The 21,506-nt window shown below is 41.1% G+C and overlaps 1 protein-coding gene across 23 annotated transcripts in view; it reads right to left on the bottom strand.

Annotated features, from left to right (window-relative positions):
• elna (elastin a) overlaps positions 1 to 21,506 on the bottom strand; it is a 60,380-nt gene that overhangs the window by 18,435 nt on the left and 20,439 nt on the right. For 6 of the 23 annotated variants that reach the window (XM_035527923.1, XM_035527907.1, XM_035527916.1 and 3 more), the window contains exons 4-33: positions 16,637 to 16,690; positions 15,895 to 15,954; positions 15,720 to 15,779; positions 15,592 to 15,627; positions 14,694 to 14,762; positions 14,382 to 14,462; positions 14,072 to 14,119; positions 13,887 to 13,949; positions 13,662 to 13,736; positions 10,727 to 10,762; positions 10,541 to 10,624; positions 10,311 to 10,361; positions 9,998 to 10,174; positions 9,493 to 9,537; positions 9,219 to 9,287; positions 8,037 to 8,081; positions 7,716 to 7,826; positions 7,055 to 7,099; positions 6,734 to 6,844; positions 6,023 to 6,067; positions 5,702 to 5,812; positions 4,468 to 4,512; positions 4,145 to 4,258; positions 2,413 to 2,457; positions 2,091 to 2,204; positions 1,222 to 1,266; positions 921 to 1,013; positions 492 to 539; positions 254 to 331; positions 75 to 119 (exon numbers count right to left, since the gene is read on the bottom strand). In XM_035527923.1, the coding sequence (XP_035383816.1) occupies positions 75 to 119; positions 254 to 331; positions 492 to 539; positions 921 to 1,013; positions 1,222 to 1,266; positions 2,091 to 2,204; positions 2,413 to 2,457; positions 4,145 to 4,258; positions 4,468 to 4,512; positions 5,702 to 5,812; positions 6,023 to 6,067; positions 6,734 to 6,844; positions 7,055 to 7,099; positions 7,716 to 7,826; positions 8,037 to 8,081; positions 9,219 to 9,287; positions 9,493 to 9,537; positions 9,998 to 10,174; positions 10,311 to 10,361; positions 10,541 to 10,624; positions 10,727 to 10,762; positions 13,662 to 13,736; positions 13,887 to 13,949; positions 14,072 to 14,119; positions 14,382 to 14,462; positions 14,694 to 14,762; positions 15,592 to 15,627; positions 15,720 to 15,779; positions 15,895 to 15,954; positions 16,637 to 16,690 (2,103 nt within the window). The remainder of the gene's footprint in view (positions 1 to 74; positions 120 to 253; positions 332 to 491; positions 540 to 920; positions 1,014 to 1,221; positions 1,267 to 2,090; positions 2,205 to 2,412; positions 2,458 to 4,144; positions 4,259 to 4,467; positions 4,513 to 5,701; positions 5,813 to 6,022; positions 6,068 to 6,733; positions 6,845 to 7,054; positions 7,100 to 7,715; positions 7,827 to 8,036; positions 8,082 to 9,218; positions 9,288 to 9,492; positions 9,538 to 9,997; positions 10,175 to 10,310; positions 10,362 to 10,540; positions 10,625 to 10,726; positions 10,763 to 13,661; positions 13,737 to 13,886; positions 13,950 to 14,071; positions 14,120 to 14,381; positions 14,463 to 14,693; positions 14,763 to 15,591; positions 15,628 to 15,719; positions 15,780 to 15,894; positions 15,955 to 16,636; positions 16,691 to 21,506) is intronic. The other 17 variants (XM_035527912.1, XM_035527917.1, XM_035527910.1 and 14 more) reach the window with 17 other exon arrangements.

The following is a 21,506-nucleotide window of genomic DNA, read 5'->3' as shown; positions in this document are numbered from 1 at the left end:
GGTGAAACAGATTCTTTGATTTAAATCTGAAGCATTAATATTGAATGTAATATTAACAGTTGATTTGCTGTTACCATATTTAGCTGCTTTGGCCTGGGCAGGCGTAAGTCCTGCAGCACCTGCACATATTGATGACATTGTTTAGATGCTTATGTGTTTAATTCATAGATTTATAGTCACTGCTTATTAGAGACATATGTGTTGATAGCATATAGCAAAGGCACAAACTAATTAGCAAATTGCTTTTGCCTACCACCTAATCCGGGATAAACTCCGGCTCCACCTAAACCAGCGCCACCTAAACCAGCTCCACCTAAACCAGCTCCAACACCTAGCAGGAAGTAAAAGACCATTAAAGGACCAGTTCATTGATTAAAAAGATTAAAATCTCTGCTTCCAAGCATAGTGGAACTTCCCTGAGAGCTTATGAACACCAGTAGGTGCATGTGTATATGTAGATGAGTGTTTTAAACTGGTTAAATGAATGATACCATATTTAGCAGCTTTGGCCTGAGCGGGTGTGAGCACTCCAGGACCTCCTGCAGGTCATATCACAGAGCAGGTTAAGATCGTTACAGCACTAAAGACAGCAGCACATTCAGTACTACACGACATGGAAAAACACCATATGACTGGGTGTTGTTTCTTAACACAGTGTTCATGACTCATCAATATTATTGACACATCGGTATTAATGACACATCAGTGTTAATGACACATCAGTATTAATGATACATCAATATTCATGACACATCAGTGTTAATGACTCATTAGTGTTAATGGCAAATGAGTGTTAATGACACATCAGTATTAATGACGCAACAGTGTTAATGGCTCATTAGGATATATATTACACAGAACAAGCTTAAACAAGCAAAAATTCAACAGGACAGCTTACGATCTGTTTCTCTCTCTCTTACCTCCTGTTCCAGGGTAGAATCCTCCAGCTCCTGGTACACTGCCAGCTCCACCTAAACCAGTATTAGCTCCACCTAAACCAGCACCAGCACCTGCTAAACATGAGGAAAACATCTGTAACTAAATCACAAAGCAAAAATGTATATTTTTTGAATGAGTGAAGTCCAGAAAAATATAATTTAAAATGTGGATTTAGGGTTAGAATCAGTCTATTTATTTTTTATTTCTATTTAGTTTTATTTGTTTTGCTCCTTTTTAGTTTACAATGACAAAAGACAGCTTTACAGAAATACAATCACTTGCCATATTTAGCTGCTTTAGCCTGGGCAGGTGAAAGACCCCCCCCACCTGCAAGAAAACAAACACTGATGACTACACAGAGCGTAACTGAGCATAACTGAGAATAACAGAGCATAAAAGAGTGTAACTGTGCATAATAGAGTGTAACTGAGTATAACTGAGCATAGCTGAGTGTAACTGAGCATAACAGAGCATAAATCAAAAATAACAGAGCATAACAGAATGTAACTGAGAATAACAGAGCATAACAGAGTGTAACTGAGCATAACAGTGTAACAGAGCATTAGTGAGCGTAAGTGAGCATAACTGAGCATAGCTAAGCATAACAGAGCATAACTGAGAATAATAGAGCATAACGGAGCGTAACGGAGCATAACTGAGGATAGCTGAGCGTAACAGAGCATAAGTGAACACATCATTGTTGATGACACATCAGTGTTAATGACTCATCAATATTAGCGACTCATCAGTGTTAATGACACCTCTGTATTAATGATTTATCAGTGTTAATGACACATCAGTGTTAGTGACTCATCGGTCTTATTGACACATCAGTATTAATGACTCATTTGTGTTAATGACTCATCAGTGTTAATGACACATCAATATTAGTGACTAATCAGTGTTAATGACACCTCTGAATTAATGATTTATCAGTGTTAATGACACATCAGTGTTAGTGACTCATCGGTCTTAATGACACATCAATGCTAATGACTCATCAGTATTAATGACTCATTCGTGTTAATGACTCATCAGTATTCATGACACATCAGTATCAATGACTCATTAGGGGATATATGACACAGAACAAGCTTAAACAAGCAAACATTTTAACAGGACATCTTAGGATCTGTTTTTCTCTCTCTTACCTCCTGTTCCAGGGTAGAATCCTCCAGCTCCTGGTACACTGCCAACACCACCTAAACCAGTACCAGCACCACCTAAACCAGTACCAGCTCCACCTAAACCAGCACCAGCACCTGCTAAACATGAGGAAAACATCTGTAACTAAAGCACAAAGCAAAAATTTATATTTTTTTAATGAGTGAAGTCCAGAAAAATATCATTTAAAATGTGGATTTGGGGTTAGAATCAGTCTATTTAGTTATTATTTGTATCAAGTTTTATTTGCTTTACTCCTTTTTAGATTATAGTCACAAAAAACAACTTTACAGAAATACAATCACTTGCCATATTTAGCTGCTTTAGCCTGGGCAGGTGAAACCCCCCTCCCACCTGCAAGAAAACAAACACTGATGACTACACAGAGCGTAACTGAGCATAATAGAGTGCAACTGAGTATAGGTGAGCATAGTTGAGTGTAACTGAGCATAACAGAGCATAACTGAAAATAACAGAGCATAACAGAGTGTAACTGAACATAACAGAGTGTTAGTGAGCGTAACTGAGCATAACTGAGCATGGCTGAGCATAACAGAGCGTAACTGAGAATAACAGAGCATAACAGAGCATAACGGAGCATAACAGACCATAACAGGGCATAAGTGAGCATAATTGAGCATAACTGAGCATTACAGAGCATAACCGAGCATAACTGAGAATAACAGAGCATAACAGAGTGTAACTGAGCAAAACAGTGTAACAGAGCATAGGTGAGTGTAACTGATCATAGCTGAGCATAACTGTGCATAACAGAGCGTAACATAGCATAAGTGAGTGTAACAGAGTATAACTGAGCATATTTGAGCATAACAGATCATAACTGAGCATAACAGAGCATTAGTGAGCATAACTGAGCATAACTGAGCATGGCTGAGTGTAACAGAGTGTAACTGAGAATAACAGAGCATAACAGAGCATAAGTGAGCGTAACAGAGCGTAACAGAGCATAAGTGAGTGTAACTGAGTATAACAGAGCATATCTGAGCATAACAGAGAGTAACTGAGAATAACAGGGCATAACAGCATGTAACTGAGCATAACAGGGTGTAACAGAGCATAACTGAGAATAACAGAGCATAACATAGTGTAACTGAGCATAACATAGTGTAACTGAACATAAGTGAGTGCAACGGAGCATAACTGAGCATATCTGAGCTTAACTGAGCAAAACAGAGTGTAAGAGAGCATAACTGAGAATAACAGAGCATAAGAGAGTGTAACTGAGCATACGTGAGTGTAATTGATCATAAATGATCATAGCTGAGCACAACTGATCATAACAGGGCGTAACAGAGCATAACAGAATAACAGAGCATAACAGAGTAACTGAGCATAACAGAGCATAAGTGAGTGTAACTTAGCATAACTGAGCATATGTGAGCGTAACTGAACATAACTGAGAAAAACAGAGCAAAACATAAATGGGTGTAACTGAGAATAACAGAGCCTAACAGAGCATAACTGAGCATAAAAGGTGTAACAGAGCATAACTAAGAATAACGGAGCATAAGTGAGCGTAACAGAGCATATGTGAGCGTAACTGAGCATAGCTGAGCGGAACAGAGCGGAACTAAGCATAACAGACCATAAGTGAGCACATCATTGGTGATGACACATCAGTGTTAATGACACATCAGTATTCATGACACATTAGTGTTAATGACTCATCAGTATTAATGACTCATTCATGTTAATGACTAACCAGTGTTAATGACACTTCAGTATTAATGACTCATCAGTGTTAATGACTCATCAGTGTTAATGACTCATTGGTGTTGAAGTGTTAATGATACATAAATATCAGTGACTCGTCAATGTTAATGACACATCACTATTAATCATCGGTATAAATTACTCATCGGTGTTGATAACTCATCAGTACTAATGACTTATTAGTGTTAATGACTCATCAGTATTAATGACTCCTCAGTGTTAATGACTCATCAGGGGATACACAGAACAAGCTTAAACAAGCAAAAATTTAACAGGATGTCTTAGGATCTGTTTCTCTCGCTCTTACCTCCTGTTCCAGGGTAGAATCCTCCAGCTCCTGGTACACTGCCAGCTCCACCTAAACCAGTACCAGCACCACCTAAACCAGTACCAGCTCCACCTAAACCAGCACCAGCACCTGTTAAACATGAGGAAAACATCTGTAACTAAAGCACAAAGCAAAAACTTATATTTTTTTAATGAGTGAAGTCCAGAAAAATATCATTTTAAATGTGTATTTAGGGTTACAATCAGTCTATTTAGTTTTTATTTGTATTTAGTTTTATTTGTTTTGCTCCTTTTTAGTTTACAATAACAAAAAAACAGCTTTACAGAAATACAATCACTCACCATATTTAGCTGCTTTAGCCTGGGCAGGTGAAAGACCCCCCCCACCTGCAAGAAAACAAACACTGATGACTACACAGAACGTAACTGAGCATAACTGAGAATAGTTCAGCGCAAGTGAGCGTAACAGAGCATAACTGAAAACAACAGAGCATAACAGAGTGTAACTGACAATAACAGAGCATAACAGATCGTAACTGAGCATAACAGAGCATACCAGAGTGTAACTGAGAATAACAGAGCATAACAGGTTGTAACTGAGCGTAACAGAGCGTAACAGTGCATTAGTGAGCATAACTGAGCATATGTGAGTGTAACTGAGCATAACTGAGCATAACTGAAAATAACCGCATAACAGACTGTAACTGAGAATAACAGAGCATAACAGATCGTAACTGAGCATAACAGAGCATTAGTGAGCGTAACTGAGAATAACTGAGCATATCTGAGCGTAACAGAGTGCAACTGAGCATAACTGAGCATATGAGAGCATAACTGAGCATATGAGAGCATAACAGAGCATAACAGAGTGTAACTGAGCGTAACAGAGCGTAACAGCATAAGTGAGTGTAACTGATCATAACTGATCATAGCTGAGCACAACTGAGCATAACAGAGTGTAACAGAGCATAACTGAGAATAACAGAGCATAACAGTGTAACTGAGCGTAATTGAGCGTAACAGAGCGTAACAGAGCATAAATGAGTGTAACTGAGCATAACTGAGCATATGTGAGCATAACTGAGCATAACAGAGCGTAAGAGAGCATAACAGGTGTAAAAGAGCATAACTAAGAATAACTGAGCATTAGTGAGCGTAACTGAGCATAACTGAGCATAGCTGAGCGGAACAGAGCGGAACTAAGCATAACAGACCATAAGTGAGCACATCATTGGTGATGACACATCAGTGTTAATGACACATCGGTATTCATGACACATCAGTATTAATGACTCATTCGTGTTAATGACTAATCAGTGTTAATGACACATCAATATTAATGACTCATCAGTATTAATGACTCATCAGTGTTAATGACACATCACTATTAATGACTCATCGGCATTGATGACTCATCGGTGTTATTGACTCATCAGTGTAATCAGTCATCAGTATTAAGGAATCATCAGTGTTAATGACTCCTCAGTGTTAATGACTCATCACGGGATACACAGAACAAGCTTAAACGAGCAAAAATTTAACAGGATGTCTTAGGATCTGTTTCTCTCTCTCTTACCTCCTGTTCCAGGGTAGAATCCTCCAGCTCCTGGTACACTGCCAGCTCCACCTAAACCAGTACCAGCGCCACCTAATCCAGTACCAGCTCCACCTAAACCAGCACCAGCACCTGTTAAACATGAGGAAAACATCTGTAACTAAAGCACAAAGCAAAAACTTATATATTTTTAAATGAATGAAGTCCAGAAAAATATAATTTAAAATGTGGATTTAAGGTTAGAATCAGTCTATTGTTTTTATTTGTATTTAGTTGTATTTGTTTTGCTCCTTTTTAGTTTACAATGACAAAAAACAGCTTTACAGAAATACAATTACTTGCCATATTTAGCTGCTTTAGCCTGGGCAGGTGAAAGACCCCCCCCACCTGCAAGAAAACAAACACTGATGACTACACAGAGCGTAACTGAGCATAACTGAGAATAACAGAGCATAAAAGAGTGTAACTGTGCATAAAATAGCATAACAGAACATAAGTGAGTGTTACTGAGCATAACTGAGCATATCTGAGCGTAACTGAGCATATCAGAGCGTAACAGAGCATAACTGAGAATAACAGAGCATAACAGAGTGTAACTGAGTGTAATAGAGCATAACAGAGCATAAGTGAGTGTAAATGATCATAACTGATCATAGCTGAGCATAACTGAGTATAACAGAGCATAACAGAGCATAACAGCATAACTGAGAATAACTGAGCATAGTTGAGCATAACTGAGCATAACAGCGTAGCAGAGCATAACTGAGAATAACAGAGCATAACAGAGCATAAGTGAACGTAACTGATCATAACTGATCAAAGCTGAGCATAACTGAACATAACAGAGCGTAACAGAGCGTAACAGGGCGTAACTGAGAATAACAGAGCATAACAGAGTGTAACTGAGCGTAACAGAGTGTAACAGAGCATAAGTGAGTGTAACTGAACATAACTGAGCATATGTGAGCATAACTCATCAGGGGATACACAGAACAAGCTTAAACAAGCAAAAATTTAACAGGATGTCTTAGGATCTGTTTCTCTCTCTCTTACCTCCTGTTCCAGGGTAGAATCCTCCAGCTCCTGGTACACTGCCAGCTCCACCTAAACCAGTACCAGCGCCACCTAAACCAGTACCAGCTCCACCTAAACCAGCACCAGCACCTGTTAAACATGAGGAAAACATCTGTAGCTAAAGCACAAAGCAAAAACTTATATATTTTTAAATGAATGAAGTCCAGAAAAATATAATTTAAAATGTGGATTTAAGGTTAGAATCAGTCTATTGTTTTTATTTGTATTTAGTTGTATTTGTTTTGCTCCTTTTTAGTTTACAATGACAAAAAACAGCTTTACAGAAATACAATCACTCACCATATTTAGCTGCTTTAGCCTGGGCAGGTGAAAGACCCCCCCCACCTGAAAGAAAACAAACACTGATGACTACACAGAGCGTAACTGAGCATAACTGAGAATAACAGAGCATAAAAGAGTGTAACTGTGCATAACATAGCATAACAGAACATAAGTGAGTGTTACTGAGCATAACTGAGCATATCTGAGCGTAACTGAGCATAACTGAGAATAACAGAGCATAACAGAGTGTAACTGAGTGTAATAGAGCATAACAGAGCATAAGTGAGTGTAAATGATCATAACTGATCAAAGCTGAGCATAACTGAGTATAACAGAGCATAACAGAGCATAACAGCGTAACTGAGAATAACTGAGCATAGTTGAGCATAACTGAGCATAACAGCGTAGCAGAGCATAACTGAGAATAACAGAGCATAACAGAGCATAAGTGAACGTAACAGAGCGTAACAGAACATAAGTGAGTGTAACTGATCATAACTGATCAAAGCTGAGCATAACTGAACATAACAGAGCATAACAGAGTGTAACAGAGCATAAGTGAGTGTAACTGAACATAACTGAGCATATGTGAGCATAACTCATCAGGGGATACACAGAACAAGCTTAAACAAGCAAAAATTTAACAGGATGTCTTAGGATCTGTTTCTCTCTCTCTTACCTCCTGTTCCAGGGTAGAATCCTCCAGCTCCTGGTACACTGCCAGCTCCACCTAAACCAGTACCAGCGCCACCTAAACCAGTACCAGCTCCACCTAAACCAGCACCAGCACCTGTTAAACATGAGGAAAACATCTGTAACTAAAGCACAAAGCAAAAACTTATATATTTTTAAATGAATGAAGTCCAGAAAAATATAATTTAAAATGTGGATTTAAGGTTAGAATCAGTCTATTGTTTTTATTTGTATTTAATTGTATTTGTTTTGCTCCTTTTTAGTTTACAATGACAAAAAACAGCTTTACATAAATACAATTACTTGCCATATTTAGCTGCTTTAGCCTGGGCAGGTGAAAGACCCCCCCCACCTGCAAGAAAACAAACACTGATGACTACACAGAGCGTAACTGAGCATAACTGAGAATAACAGAGCATAAAAGAGTGTAACTGTGCATAACATAGCATAACAGAACATAAGTGAGTGTTACTGAGCATAACTGAGCATATCTGAGCGTAACTGAGCATATCAGAGCGTAACAGAGCATAACTGAGAATAACAGAGCATAACAGAGTGTAACTGAGTGTAATAGAGCATAACAGAGCATAAGTGAATGTAAATGATCATAACTGATCAAAGCTGAGCATAACTGAGTATAACAGAGCATAACAGAGCATAACAGCATAACTGAGAATAACTGAGCATAGTTGAGCATAACAGCGTAGCAGAGCATAACTGAGAATAACAGAGCATAACAGAGCATAAGTGAACGTAACAGAGTGTAACAGAGCATAAGTGAGTGTAACTGATCATAACTGATCAAAGCTGAGCATAACTGAGTATAACAGAGCATAACAGAGCATAACAGCGTAACTGAGAATAACTGAGCATAGTTGAGCATAACTGAGCATAACAGAGTGTAACTGAGCGTAACAGAGTGTAACAGAGCATAAGTGAGTGTAACTGAACATAACTGAGCATATGTGAGCATAACTGAGCATAACAGAGCATAACGGAAATAACCGCATAACAGAGTGTAACTGAGAATAACAGAGCATAACAGATTGTAACTGAGTGTAACAGAGTGTAACAGAGCATAAGTGAGTGTGACTGAGCATAACTGAGCATATGTGAGCATAACTGATCATAACAGAACATAACTGAAAATAACTGCATAACAGAGTGTAACTGAGAATAACAGAGCATAACAGATCGTAACTGAGCATAACAGAGTATAACAGAGCATTAGTGAGTGTAACTGAGCATAACTGAGCATAGCTGAGCGTAACAGAGCATAACTGAGAATAACAGAGCATAACAGAGCGTAACTAAGCATAACTGAGAGTAACAGAGCATAACAGTAACACTGTAACATCAGTGTTAATGACTCATCAGTATTCATGACACATCAGTATCAGCAACTCATCAGGGGATATATGACACAGAACAAGCTTAAACAAGCAAAAACTTAACAGGACGTCTTAGGATCTGTTTCTCTCGCTCTTACCTCCTGTTCCATAGAATCCTCCAGCTCCTGGTACACTGCCAGCTCCACCTAAACCAGCACCAGTACCTGCTAAACATGAGGAAAACATCTGTAACTAAAGCACAAAGCAAAAATGTATATTTTTTAAATGAGTGAAGTACAGAAAAATATCATTTAATGTGGATTTAGGGTTAGAATCAGTATATTTAGTTTTATTTGTATCTAGTTTTATTTGTTTTGCTCCTTTTTAGTTTACAAAGACAAAAGACAGCTTTACCGAAATATAATCACTTGCCATATTTAGCTGCTTTAGCCTGGGCAGGTGAAAAAAAAACCCCACCTGCAAGAAAACAAACACTGATGACTACACAGAGCGTAACTGAGCATAACTGTTAATAAAAGAGCAAAACACAACGAAACTGAGCATAACTGAGCATAGTTGAACGTAACTGACCATAATAGAGCGTAACAGAGCATAACTGAAAATAACAGAGCATAAAAGGGTGTAACTGCGCATAACATAGCGTAACAGAACATAAGTGAGTATAACTAAGCATAACTGAGCATATTTGAGCGTAACTAAGCATAACAGAGCGTAACAGTGCATAACTGAGAATAACACAGCATAACAGAGTATAACTGAGCGTAATAGAGCATAACAAAGCATAAGTGAGTGTAACTGAGCATGACTGAGCATAGTTGAGCGTAACTGAGCAAAATAGAGCGTAGCAGAGCATAACTGAGAATAACAGAACAAAACATAAGTGAGTGTAACTGAGAATAATAATTTTATTAGTCACCTCCGACACCAGGGTAAAATCCTCCAGCCCCTGGAACACCTCCGACACCAGGGTAAAGTCCTCCAGCCCCTGGAACACCCCCGACACCAGGGTAAAGTCCTCCAGCCCCTGGAACACCCCCGACACCAGGGTAAAGTCCTCCAGCCCCTGGAACACCTCCGACACCGATCCCAGCTCCTAGAAGAGAAGCATAAACTAAACTAAAGATACTGCAGTTTGACCACTTGGTAACAAATGCCACTATAATAGCAGGTCCCCATGTAATAAACTGTGCAGTGATGACAGGACTGGACCCTGAAGACTAAGACATTACCGTACTTAGCAGCTTTGGCCTGCACAGCTGAGATGCCTAAGGTCCCCACACCTGCATACACAGAGGTCACAGATGTGAACCAGGGGACATGTGCCTCCTGCTCTTATTATAATTGAACATGCGTGCAGAGACTGTTAAACTGGGCAGTGTGCTCATAGCTTGAGATTTCAGTAGTTGTCAGTCTTTTACATATATATATATTGATTCTCTTACAAATGCCTATTACACACCAGTCCCAGTGGGGAATCCTGGCTTGGTGCCAGCTCCTCCTGTACCACCAGGTAATCCAGAACTGCCCCCGAAGCCTCCATAACCTAACACACATACACACGTAAGAGTGAGGCAACATGTCACCATGCAACAGAAGCAGATCAAGCACAGGCTTTCTCATGCATGCTGTCGCCAGCTCACTGTACCATAGGGAAGTTTGCCACCAGTGTAAGCAGCGCCACCTGTTGAAGCAATGCACAGCATTCAGTTTTAAATAACAAAGTAAAATGTAGATGTAAAAATGTCATCCAGATACTAAAAATTATGTGTTCAGATGTTTAAGATATGTATATAGAGTTCTGAGGAACTGTGTGTGAACCCTACAGGCTTATCTGGAGTTCTGCTTGAATGTCTCCTAATATGGTATCTGATATTCATCTAAGTTCTAATAATAAGTAAAGATCTTATTTAACATACAGCACAGATAAAAAAGCACAAGTGTTCCTTTACTGTCATCGGCCTCAGTCATCAGATTCCTTTAGCTACTAATCTATTGTGAACTGCAATTTTCTATTAAACACAACCGAACAAACAAACAAACAAACAAACAGACTCTTCCTCTGTTTTGGGAGGATGTGCCATCAGTCTGCTTCTGATCACGGAACAGCATGTGACTGTTCATTTGCTCAGTCTGAAGTAAGAAGCTTCTCTGATACACTCCTGGGTATTGAATCATTCTCATCTCTCTGAAAGACACAACTCCTCTTATGTTTTTGATCACAGACAGAAACCCTGACATTCTGATGTAAACATTTCATGACAACTTGGAATTCATTTTTTCCTCAGTGAGTGCAGGCTGTCCTGACCTGTGGCACTTAAGAAAACCCACACCAAGGAACAAACTCTCCACTCCAGACGCTGGATGAGCAATTGACGTAGGTGTGTGGGGGTTGACATTGGTGTGTGGGGGTTGACATTGTTGTCAGTACTGTGTGTGGAACAGTACTGAGTGTGGGTCAGCACTATATGTGAGTTAGTAATGAGTGTGGATCAGCACTATGTGGATCAGTAATGAGTGTGGGTGAGCACTACGTGTGGGTCAGTACTGAGTGTGGATCAGCACTATGTGTGGGTCAGGACTGAGTGTTGGTCAGTACTGAGTGTGGGTCAGTACTGAGTGTGGATCAGCACTATGTGTGGGTCAGTAATGAGTGTGGGTCAGTACTGATTGTGGGTCAGCACTATGTGTAGGTCAAGACTGAGTGTGGGTCAGTACTGAGTGTGGGTCAGCACTATGTGTGTCAGTAATGAGTGTGGGTCAGTACTGAGTGTGGGTCAGCACTATGTGTGTCAGTAATGAGTGTGGGTCAGTACTCAGTGTGGGTCAGCACTATGTGTGGGTCAGTACTTAGTGTGAACAACTTATGGAGTGCAGAAAACACCTGCAGCTCTAGCTGTCATGCCATGCCTCTATCACATGTTTGAAATGCTAGCTGTGTGGTTTGCACTATTCTGCGTAGGATGGGCTCATCAACGCACCTTTAGAAATCCTGTAATGGTTTCCAGTCTGACGAGGTTCTGCCCTTTCCCCTCTGCCCTCTAAAATCTCTTTTCTCTATGCCCTGTTCAGGTACTGGATCATATTGTATCATACTGCACACTCTGCAGTAGACGTCTAGACATCTGTGTGTTTTTATGTGGCAGTCTAGGTCATACCCACATCTGACCTTACTGAAATACCTGACTCCAGAGACCCAGTTTTGATAAGGTCATTGTGCTAGAGGTCGATATGTTTTTATATCAATGACCATGGCTGGAATGGGTGGTTTAAAGAAATATATGGGAAATGTTTTCTATGTTAAAATGTTCGTTGTGTTTTATTATTATTATTATTATTATTATTATTATTATTAGAGTAGATAATATATTTAGAACCATTCATACAAAACTCCAGAAAATTCCATTGACTTCAGTGTTTAGGTCTGTGAAGTGGGGTGTACTCATGACAATCCACTTGGAAAAGTTAGTGATTTCTTTTTTGTTTCATTGCAATAGCCATTTCCAATGCACATATAAGTGCCGGGTTAAATGTCCTGAGAATAAGTTAGCATTGGGTTCTATATTGTAGAGTTCCAGCAGGTTTGGTGACAGATCGGTCATGCTTTATGCATGTGACTTCCAAAAAAGAAGAGTGAAAGCGCTGCATGAAGGCGCCAAACTGAACAACAGCGTGGGCAGCTGCTTTCAGTTAAATCTAACCCCCCAAACCTGGGAAACATTACATTATCCAAGCTGGGGTTATTACTCTGAAAACTGGAACTTTCCATCTCCAAACATTATCTTTTAACTTGGCATCATGTTCTCTTTTGATCTGCCGAAAAATGTGAATTCGTAAAAAAAAACTTCAGTCCACATTTGTTGATGAAATAATAAACATACACTAATAATATAATTGAACAATTGCCTCTCAATGATCTGGATATATTCCATATTTAAGTGTAAGTAATGAAAATATCCCCACAGAATACACCAGTTAAAATAAGTACAACACTGACATTTCTTTATTTTTCTACGTTCCTTAAAATTTGTCCAAATTTAATTAGCTCATGTCACAAATACAAACATTTTAACTGTTCAAAGTAGCAGCTGTGTGAGAAGTCCTGGGTGCTGGAGACACTTGTGTCCATGTTTGGAGTACTTCTGAACACTGCTGCTCAGACTACTTCCTTAATACACTATAGAAGCAACATAAAGTTCAGATCTGACCCAAAATAACGAACATTTGGAATGCAACAGCGCGGGAATGTTACAGCCCCAGTGTTGTTAGTGTTGGCTTCAAGAAGAGAAGTGATGGCACTAGAGTTTCTCCAGATCCACACACTGTATGGAACCTCTAGGCGGAACCAAAACAAGCGTAGTTTGTCCATAATAAGGCAGAGTGTATCTGTGCAGTGGGGGAAATATACGCTGCTACGCACGGTCAGGACCAAGAGTTCACACTGCTCACTAATGGCAAAGACATCACCTTGCTGACTCATAGTCAGTAATGTTTTTAAATCACTTTTGTGGAACTAAATTATAAGTGGATCAAACAATGAACAACTGAATGTTGTTTGTAAATAGATGAAACGTGTGATGTACCTGGAGCTTTGGGAGATTTCAGTGGGTACCCATGAAACACGCCAGGCTGCATGAAGCCAGTGCCCCCTCCAGCATCTGTAGACCACAATAGGAAACGTGAAGGAACACTGGATTATCGATTATATGGTAACACCCATAATCCCCACAAGAAGCAGTGTGTGACCAGTGGCAAGTTTTTAAAAGCTCAGTTAACATGTGGAAAGGTTGGAGTCGTAAAGGTGTTACCTGACTTTGGCTTGAGCCCACTTCCTGTGGCTACACCTGGGAGAACTCCTCGACCTCCGAATCCTGAAGATGCAGGGAGGGTTCAGGAAACACCACAGCTTCATTACATGCAAAACGTTAGCATCCTAGGATAGCAGGCTAACTGGTCACAAAAAGGACCTGATAACTATGGAAGCAGAACACACCTTGACCAGGGACAAGTCCACCTTGAAAAGCTCCAGGTACTCCAACGCCTGCAAAGGCCAGTGGGACTGAACATGTGTAATGGTTGAACACCCTACCTGACACACCTGGGCTGTTATAATGACATTACTGCATCACTACATATTACCTGAGAACAGGATAAGCTCTCCTCAGACACACACACTGACACACACACACACACACACACACACACACACACACTCTGACACACACACACACACACACACACACACACACACACACACACACTCTGACACACACACACACACACACACACACACACACACCTACCTGGCACTGGTGCCTTTCCTGGCTTTGCGGCCTTAACACCTGGCCCTACTCCTGGCAGTCCAGTCTGAGGAATGACTGGTGCTAGCACACAGGAAGATGAACAGTCAGTTTAAATCTAACCCTTGTTTTGGGAGGAAAAAGACCCTCTGAGACCCGAGAAGCTCATTTAGAGAGTTTAAAGAGCATAAAACACTATCATAAAGACACGCACACACACATACACACACACCCACACATAAACACACACACACCACACCCCACCCACACACACCACACACACACACCACAGGACATACATGATATAGGTCTTACCTCCACCTGGGAGAACTGCACCTGTACCCCCAGTGCCAGGAACAAGCCCAGTTCCTCCAGTACCCGCACCTGCAGGAGAGCACAAACACACACACACATGCACACACACACACACACACACACAAAAGGCAAGGACCATATCTACTAAGGTGCATATCTTGAATTCTGATCTTAGGTTGTGTGTTATTAAGTCTTCGTGTGAGCTGGAAGAAGTACTCACAGAGTCTGGCACATATCAGAGTAGCTCTGTGTTTGTCTGACCTTCCCCTATCTGACACTAAACAGCAGGCATCTGTTAGAGTGTGTACTGCAATGCTGGGTTGTGCCACCAACACAAGCCACCAGCATGACTCCCCCCACACACACTGGTGGATTTGGCTCCAGATCTGATGAACTTTAACTGAAGCTCAAGCCAACTGGAAAACCATGAAAAGCCAGGGCTGTTACTGGCGGACGCCTGAGGACGTGCTGCCTCGTTCGTGTAGAGAGACCCCTGTTTCAGCCTGTCTAACTGCAACATCATCCCCAGTGGAGCTCTGTCAGTGCTGTGCAGTGGCCTGTACTGAGTGTGAGAGTCTGTCAAGATCATTTATTTATTTGTCATCTAAAAGAAACTCTTGAATGAGTCATTTGAGAATTAGGTCAGCTTGACATGTTTTTTTACCCTTTCACCTACTTTCAAACACCTTTACCTACCTGCACTCAAGACATGACACAACACATAGAGAACTGGCAGAGTGAACAGACTGAGCTGAGTGAAGAGAGTGAGCAGAGTGAACAGAGTGAACAGTGATAAGAGTGAACAGAGAGATCGATTAACAGAGTGAACAGTGAGCAAAGTGATCAGACTGAACAGTGATCAGAATGAGCACAGTGATCGGAGGTCATGTTCCCACACCTCCTTTTCCAGGCTTTAAGGCTTTGGCTCCAGTACCTGTAGGAGGTCAGCAGGTCACATCTTAGTTTTTTCACAGAGGGACTGATCAAAACAGCTTTACAGAAGCATGTCTGAAGTAGGCCACTCACCGGTGCCGAGGCTCGGGTCGTAGGGGTAAGGACCTCTGCCTGCACCCCCCCCTCCAAGACCTGACAGACAGCAAACGACACAGGCTCAGCAACTCCAGAGGAATAACTCACTCTGCATATAACAGAACTATAGTGACTTTGGGATTTGCTGATGTGTTGATATGTCTGTGTTAACCTGGTTTAGCAGGTTTTAGTCCTCCAGGATATAAGCCACCACCATACCCCCCAAACCCCGCTAGAGAAGAAAAACAACCGGTTACATGGAAAACATGAGTCATAGGGGTCATAGGGGTCATACAGGTCATAAGGGTCATTCAGGTCATTTGAAGGTGATGATGAAGGAAGATGATGAAGATGAAGATGATGAAGAACAATATGTATGTTGGCACAAATGTTCCAAAGTATTAATGCTCAGTTGCTAGCAGGAGAAAATTCTTTATAGATGGAAAATGTTTTAAAACAATTCCCCTTTTGTTCTGTGGTTTCCTGAGGTCAGGACCTGGTGTTTTGCTCTGTCCCCTGTTGCATAGCCAACACGACTTCATGTCCTGTCCTTATTTTAGGGACAGGTGACGTTTTAAGGACATGTTGACATATTGTTCTGGTATAAATTCCTATTAATTTTTCACCATCAAAGTGAGTGTAATCGATACAAAGGATTGTTGAATATATTTTGTTATAACATTGTGTGTAGCACCTTCAGTACATTCAGGTTAGTATGGAAAGAAAGAAAGAAAGAAAGAAAGAAAGAAAGAAAGAAAGAAAGAAAGAATCCCAGTGAGGAGAAGGTTTGTCAGTGGAGGCTGACAGCCTTTCTCAGGCAACGTATCACAGACATACAGTGTCATTCCTGTGGGTTCACTGATTACAAGGAGATTCTCAGAATATCATAGAGTAAGTCATGAACAGTACTACACCTCCAGGTACGAGTCCTCCTGTGCCAAAGCCACCTGCTCCCAAATTTCCATAACCTTGGAGCAGAAGGGAAAGAAGAGAAAGGGATATCTGAGAGAAGGACATAGTGCTGGAAGACTGGGATTATCAGTCACAGTCAGGAAGCTCTGCTTGTTTCAACTCCCACATTTCAAACTCACATTAAAAATGTTATTTGGCAGGCAAAACAATCTCTCAGAACAATCAAAACATTCTTCTTAGTCATTTTAGACTGTAAACACCAGATGGGGCAGCTTTGTAACATGAGAAAGAGAGAAAGGTAATGAAGAGGAAGAGGGATTAAGGAATAGAGAGAGAGGGAGGGAGAGAGCAGGGGAGAGAGGGAGAGAGAGAGTGAAAGAGAGGGAGGGGATAGAGATAGGGCGAGAGAGAAGAAGAGAGAGGGAGGGGGAGGGACAAAAGGAGAGAGAGGGAGAGAGGGGAGAGGGAGAGAGAGGGAGGGAGAGAGAGAGGAGGAGCAGAGGGTGCAAGATTAAAACACTTAAGAAATCTCTTTGGCTGCAGGAGAAAGGAATTTGAACTCATTGAATATTTATGTCAAGATCATGTTATCTTCACACATGGCAATTCTACATAAATGGAGCCCATGTGCCTTGATGACCCAGGGTGGCCGGAAGGAGAATGGCCGTCAGATGAGTTCAGGAAGGTTTGGTCTGTCAGCCGTGCTTCTGAGATCATAAATTGTGTAATAAAGCATTTCTAAATCCTACTATTTAAGCTTTTTAAAAAGGAAAAACTGTGACAAATGGAGGGTGAGGAGGCCAAGCACATTGGACATTTCAACTGTCTCCTGATTACTCCGAGACAGGCCTTCCTATTGCAGTAAATTAGATTTTGCATTGGTCATGGCCAAGAGAGCATAAATGAACAGTCTGAATAGACCATTATCCATGACCAGAAAGTACAAGGTGAGTGAGGTAAGCTCAGCGCATTCCAACCTCATGAGTCAAACATTCATACACTTGTTTTGGGACATTTGTTCTACAGACACCCTGCATGTGCTGGGCGTATATTTAGTTTCTGGACTGAGGACAGGCCTGGAGGACAGTTTTCTGTGGACAGTAGTCCATGAACTGGTATATAAATATATCACCATCAAACTTAAGCCCCTGGAATTGTTGAGGGATGGCAGATTGAAAATCTTCTGTGATTTTCGTAAGCAATTTTTTAAACTCTACTGAAATGTTCTGGCACAGGAACACAAGTCATTAAAAATGTCCCTGAGAGAAAAAGGATTAGATAAAGGAGCACTGCTCTAAGATGGATGTGTCTCAGGGACGCATGTCAGCTAATATGTGGATATCTCGAACCATTGTCACATCCAGTGCTCCATCACTAACTTAATAAACGCCTACTAATCTCCCGAGATCCCTCAGACAGGCAGAGACAGACCGGCGGTGCAGGCGCCGATGCAGGGGTGTCAGCTGTAGCTAGTACAGTCACAGGCCCTACTGGGTCAGACAGCAAGCCAGACAGCACGGAGAAAATGGCAGTGGAAACCAAGTTTCCCTTGCAGAACTTAAGCCAAGTCCAGTGAGCTTGGAATGTTTCACTGGCTAGTGCAGCATCTCCCAGAAAGGCCCTGCAGTGCCAAAGTGCCTCACCAAGGTGAGAGCATGAAACATATATCCACTAAATGGGTCTTATAGGTCATGTGTACCAAAGAGCCTCGCAGGACTTAACTGAAATGGTCATGAGTTGTTTTACCTGTTCTTCTAACTTGCAGGCCAGGATTCTCTGAACTAAAGGCCTTTTCCATCTATTATCTCAAATTACACCAAAGCATCCAAAATAAAGATCCCAAGAATTTCTCTGAAGGACTAACAAACCATAGCTGAGTACCTCAGTGGGACGGGTCAAGCCAGGTTCAATAAGAAATACCCCATAGCTCATTAGAGGGACTGTCAAGGGAGGTGTTAGCTCATGTAAACAAGGCCATACTCAAGACTTCTCAACTCACATGAAAATTAAATTACTGGATCAATAATAACCACTCCCACATAAAAACCACTCCCATACAATGAACACTCCCATATAAAAACCACTCCTACATAAAAACCACTCCCATACAATGAACACTCCCACATAAAAACCACTCCCACGTAAAAACCACTCCCATACAATGAACACTCCCACATAAAAACCACTCCCACATAAAAACCATTTCCATACAATGAACACTCCTACATAAAAAACACTCCCATATAATAAAAACTCCCACTCCCAAACACTCTAGAACAATGAGAGTGAGAGATTAAACAAACATTATACTAATCTAGAACAATGAGAGTGGGAGATTAAACAAACATTATACTAATTTAGAACAATGAGAGTGAGAGATTAAGCAAACATACTAATCAAGAACAATGAGAGTCAGGGCTTGAACAATATGAAACAAACACTGTGTGCACAGAGTCATGACTGTAAACGATGTGTTGTAATGAGAAGTACTCTGAGTATTCCATAATTCAATGGAAAATATGCCTTTGTGTTGTCAATGTTCATGCTTAGTAATGTCCAGACTTCACTGAAGATAGGATAGCAAACCTGATATGATCCATATCATATCCTATACAAATGTGATATTATACATCATATTCTACACAAAACAGATTGAGCAAACACTTCTGATCATGCAACACTGTACAGAACTTGTCCAGGACTTCTCAGAAGTGTTTAATGACTATTTAACATCTGGCATTAACTTAGCCAAAGTCAGTATTGAAGGTACTAGTCTCACTAATGCTCAGAGCCCGGCAGCTTGTGTAAGTTAATCCTCCATGCAAACACAGTGAGGGGACAAGGTTAGGGGCGTATGTTTCTGTAGAGGATATGTCTGAACTCTTTGCCCAGTTGACTTCTGGGATGATAAAAATGTAAGGAGGAAGGAGTCACTGAGGAGCTCCAGTGGATCTGTACCTCTCGTATATCTGTCCTATATCAGTCTCTCTCCCGCTCTCTGTTTTGCAGCTGGGAATGCTGAAGGATTTAATTTAAGAGAGCAGAGAATTCCGTGGCTCTGCTCCACTTAGCTGACAGCAGCCATACCAAGCCGACTGTGCAAAACTCCAGCACTTTCACGAACCTGCAGACATGCCGAACCAGTGGGAAAATAACAACAGAAACATATACATTCCTTTCCTTTTTAGAGCAACAGTCATGGGCCCTTCAGAAAACAGTCCAAGAGGCATTTAGCTAGCTTATTTACAAGCCCAGAGGCCTGTGTGTAAGAGCCCTGCATGTGCTTTAGTAGAATCAATCGCAGCCATTGTGCAGTGCTTGGCAGTAAAGCTCTGAGCGTCTACAAGCTCTTAAGCAGAAAACGCTCCCCTCGACGTTTGACTCCCCTGGCACTGGGGTATCTCTGTATAACAGAGTTATGGGGAAATTTGCAGGTACTTAAGGAGAGGTTTTGCAAGCGTCTTTTAAAAGTGAGTTAAAGTTTTGTTACGCCACATAGTTAACACTGCAGGAGAGACACTGCTATGCATGACAGCTCAGTCCAGGGGATATTACTGGACACATCAACACAGACTCACAATTGCAACATTGTCTCTCCATTTACAGGAATTTGCACAAAAAAAACTTATATGACATGCTGCACATGGTAATGATTAGTGGGTTGTGTTATCTCAAACCTTTCTGACTTGAAATTCAAGTTCATTTGAATTACTCTTAATTACTATAAATTCTGCATGAGATGAGGTAGTGTCTCTAGCCTCTGTCGTTCAGTAACAACGGCATTTCAGAGGGGTGTTTGAACCGCGGTGGCTTTTGGAGCCTGTGTGCTGTCAGGCTTCAGAACTGCGGCCAGCTGCATTACACCCAGCTCACTTATGGTTCCTCTTTTCTTGCCTTCTTATGCCATCCTGGCTAGAACCTCAGTTTGGACCAAAGCTTAGATCAAAGCTCGGATCAAAGGGAGCAGTCTGGCACAACCCTTACAATGCTTTCATCAAGGACTGTTTTGTGCCGAGCTGTGCAGAGGAAATCTCCATGCTACAGGTGTCTGCTGGGATCTTGTGCCTTAATGAATGAGACGAGAGCACTTCCTGTGTGAATGTGTCCCCTTCACAAGTAGCTGGAAAACCACCCACTGCACTAGTGTGTGTTACAACAGTGTCTGCAGGCTGCTATAGGCCGTCAACTTCGGGTGGATGGAGGACAATTCCCCTTCTTAAAGCTTCCACTGTATCAGACCGTTGTCTCCTGGGAACAGCCAGGTACCTGAGGAAAGGTAGCTCTGCTTCTTGATCTCTAGCATTACTTCCACCTTAATGTAGTTTAAAATGTAACATACATCTGAAAAATGTTTGAAATATTTTTGAAGTTTCTCACTGTTTGTCACAATAAATAACTACATAGGGTTTTTTCTCCTTTCTCTAATGATTTTGCAACTGAACAAATGTCATCTCCCTTGAATATGGCCACTTTGGAAGGACCTTTACTGACGTTACCTCATTTAAAATGATTTGTCATAAATAGGAAGGATGTAAATTGATTTGTAATCGCACTTGTATGACATATTTATATAGGTTTTATGACACAGACTATATAAAGTAGTAGTTTCTCCTGTTCCAAACTTGCACAGCACACACACACATGTATGCACACACACACACACACACACACACACACACACACACACACACACACGCGCACACACACACACACATACGCACACATGCCCATCACACACATGCCCTTTCACATTGTACCGCACACTGGCACAGGGTCTGGCTACAAGTCCGTGCTTTTCTGTTATTAATAATAGTTCGTGGAAAGCCAATCATGCATCAGAAAAACACAGAGCGTAAGAGCCAGCAGTGCTGG

Source organism: Electrophorus electricus, chromosome 7 (genome assembly GCF_013358815.1).
Source record: "Electrophorus electricus isolate fEleEle1 chromosome 7, fEleEle1.pri, whole genome shotgun sequence".
Taxonomy (NCBI): domain Eukaryota; kingdom Metazoa; phylum Chordata; class Actinopteri; order Gymnotiformes; family Gymnotidae; genus Electrophorus; species Electrophorus electricus.
This window is presented reverse-complemented; position numbering and strand designations above follow the sequence as displayed.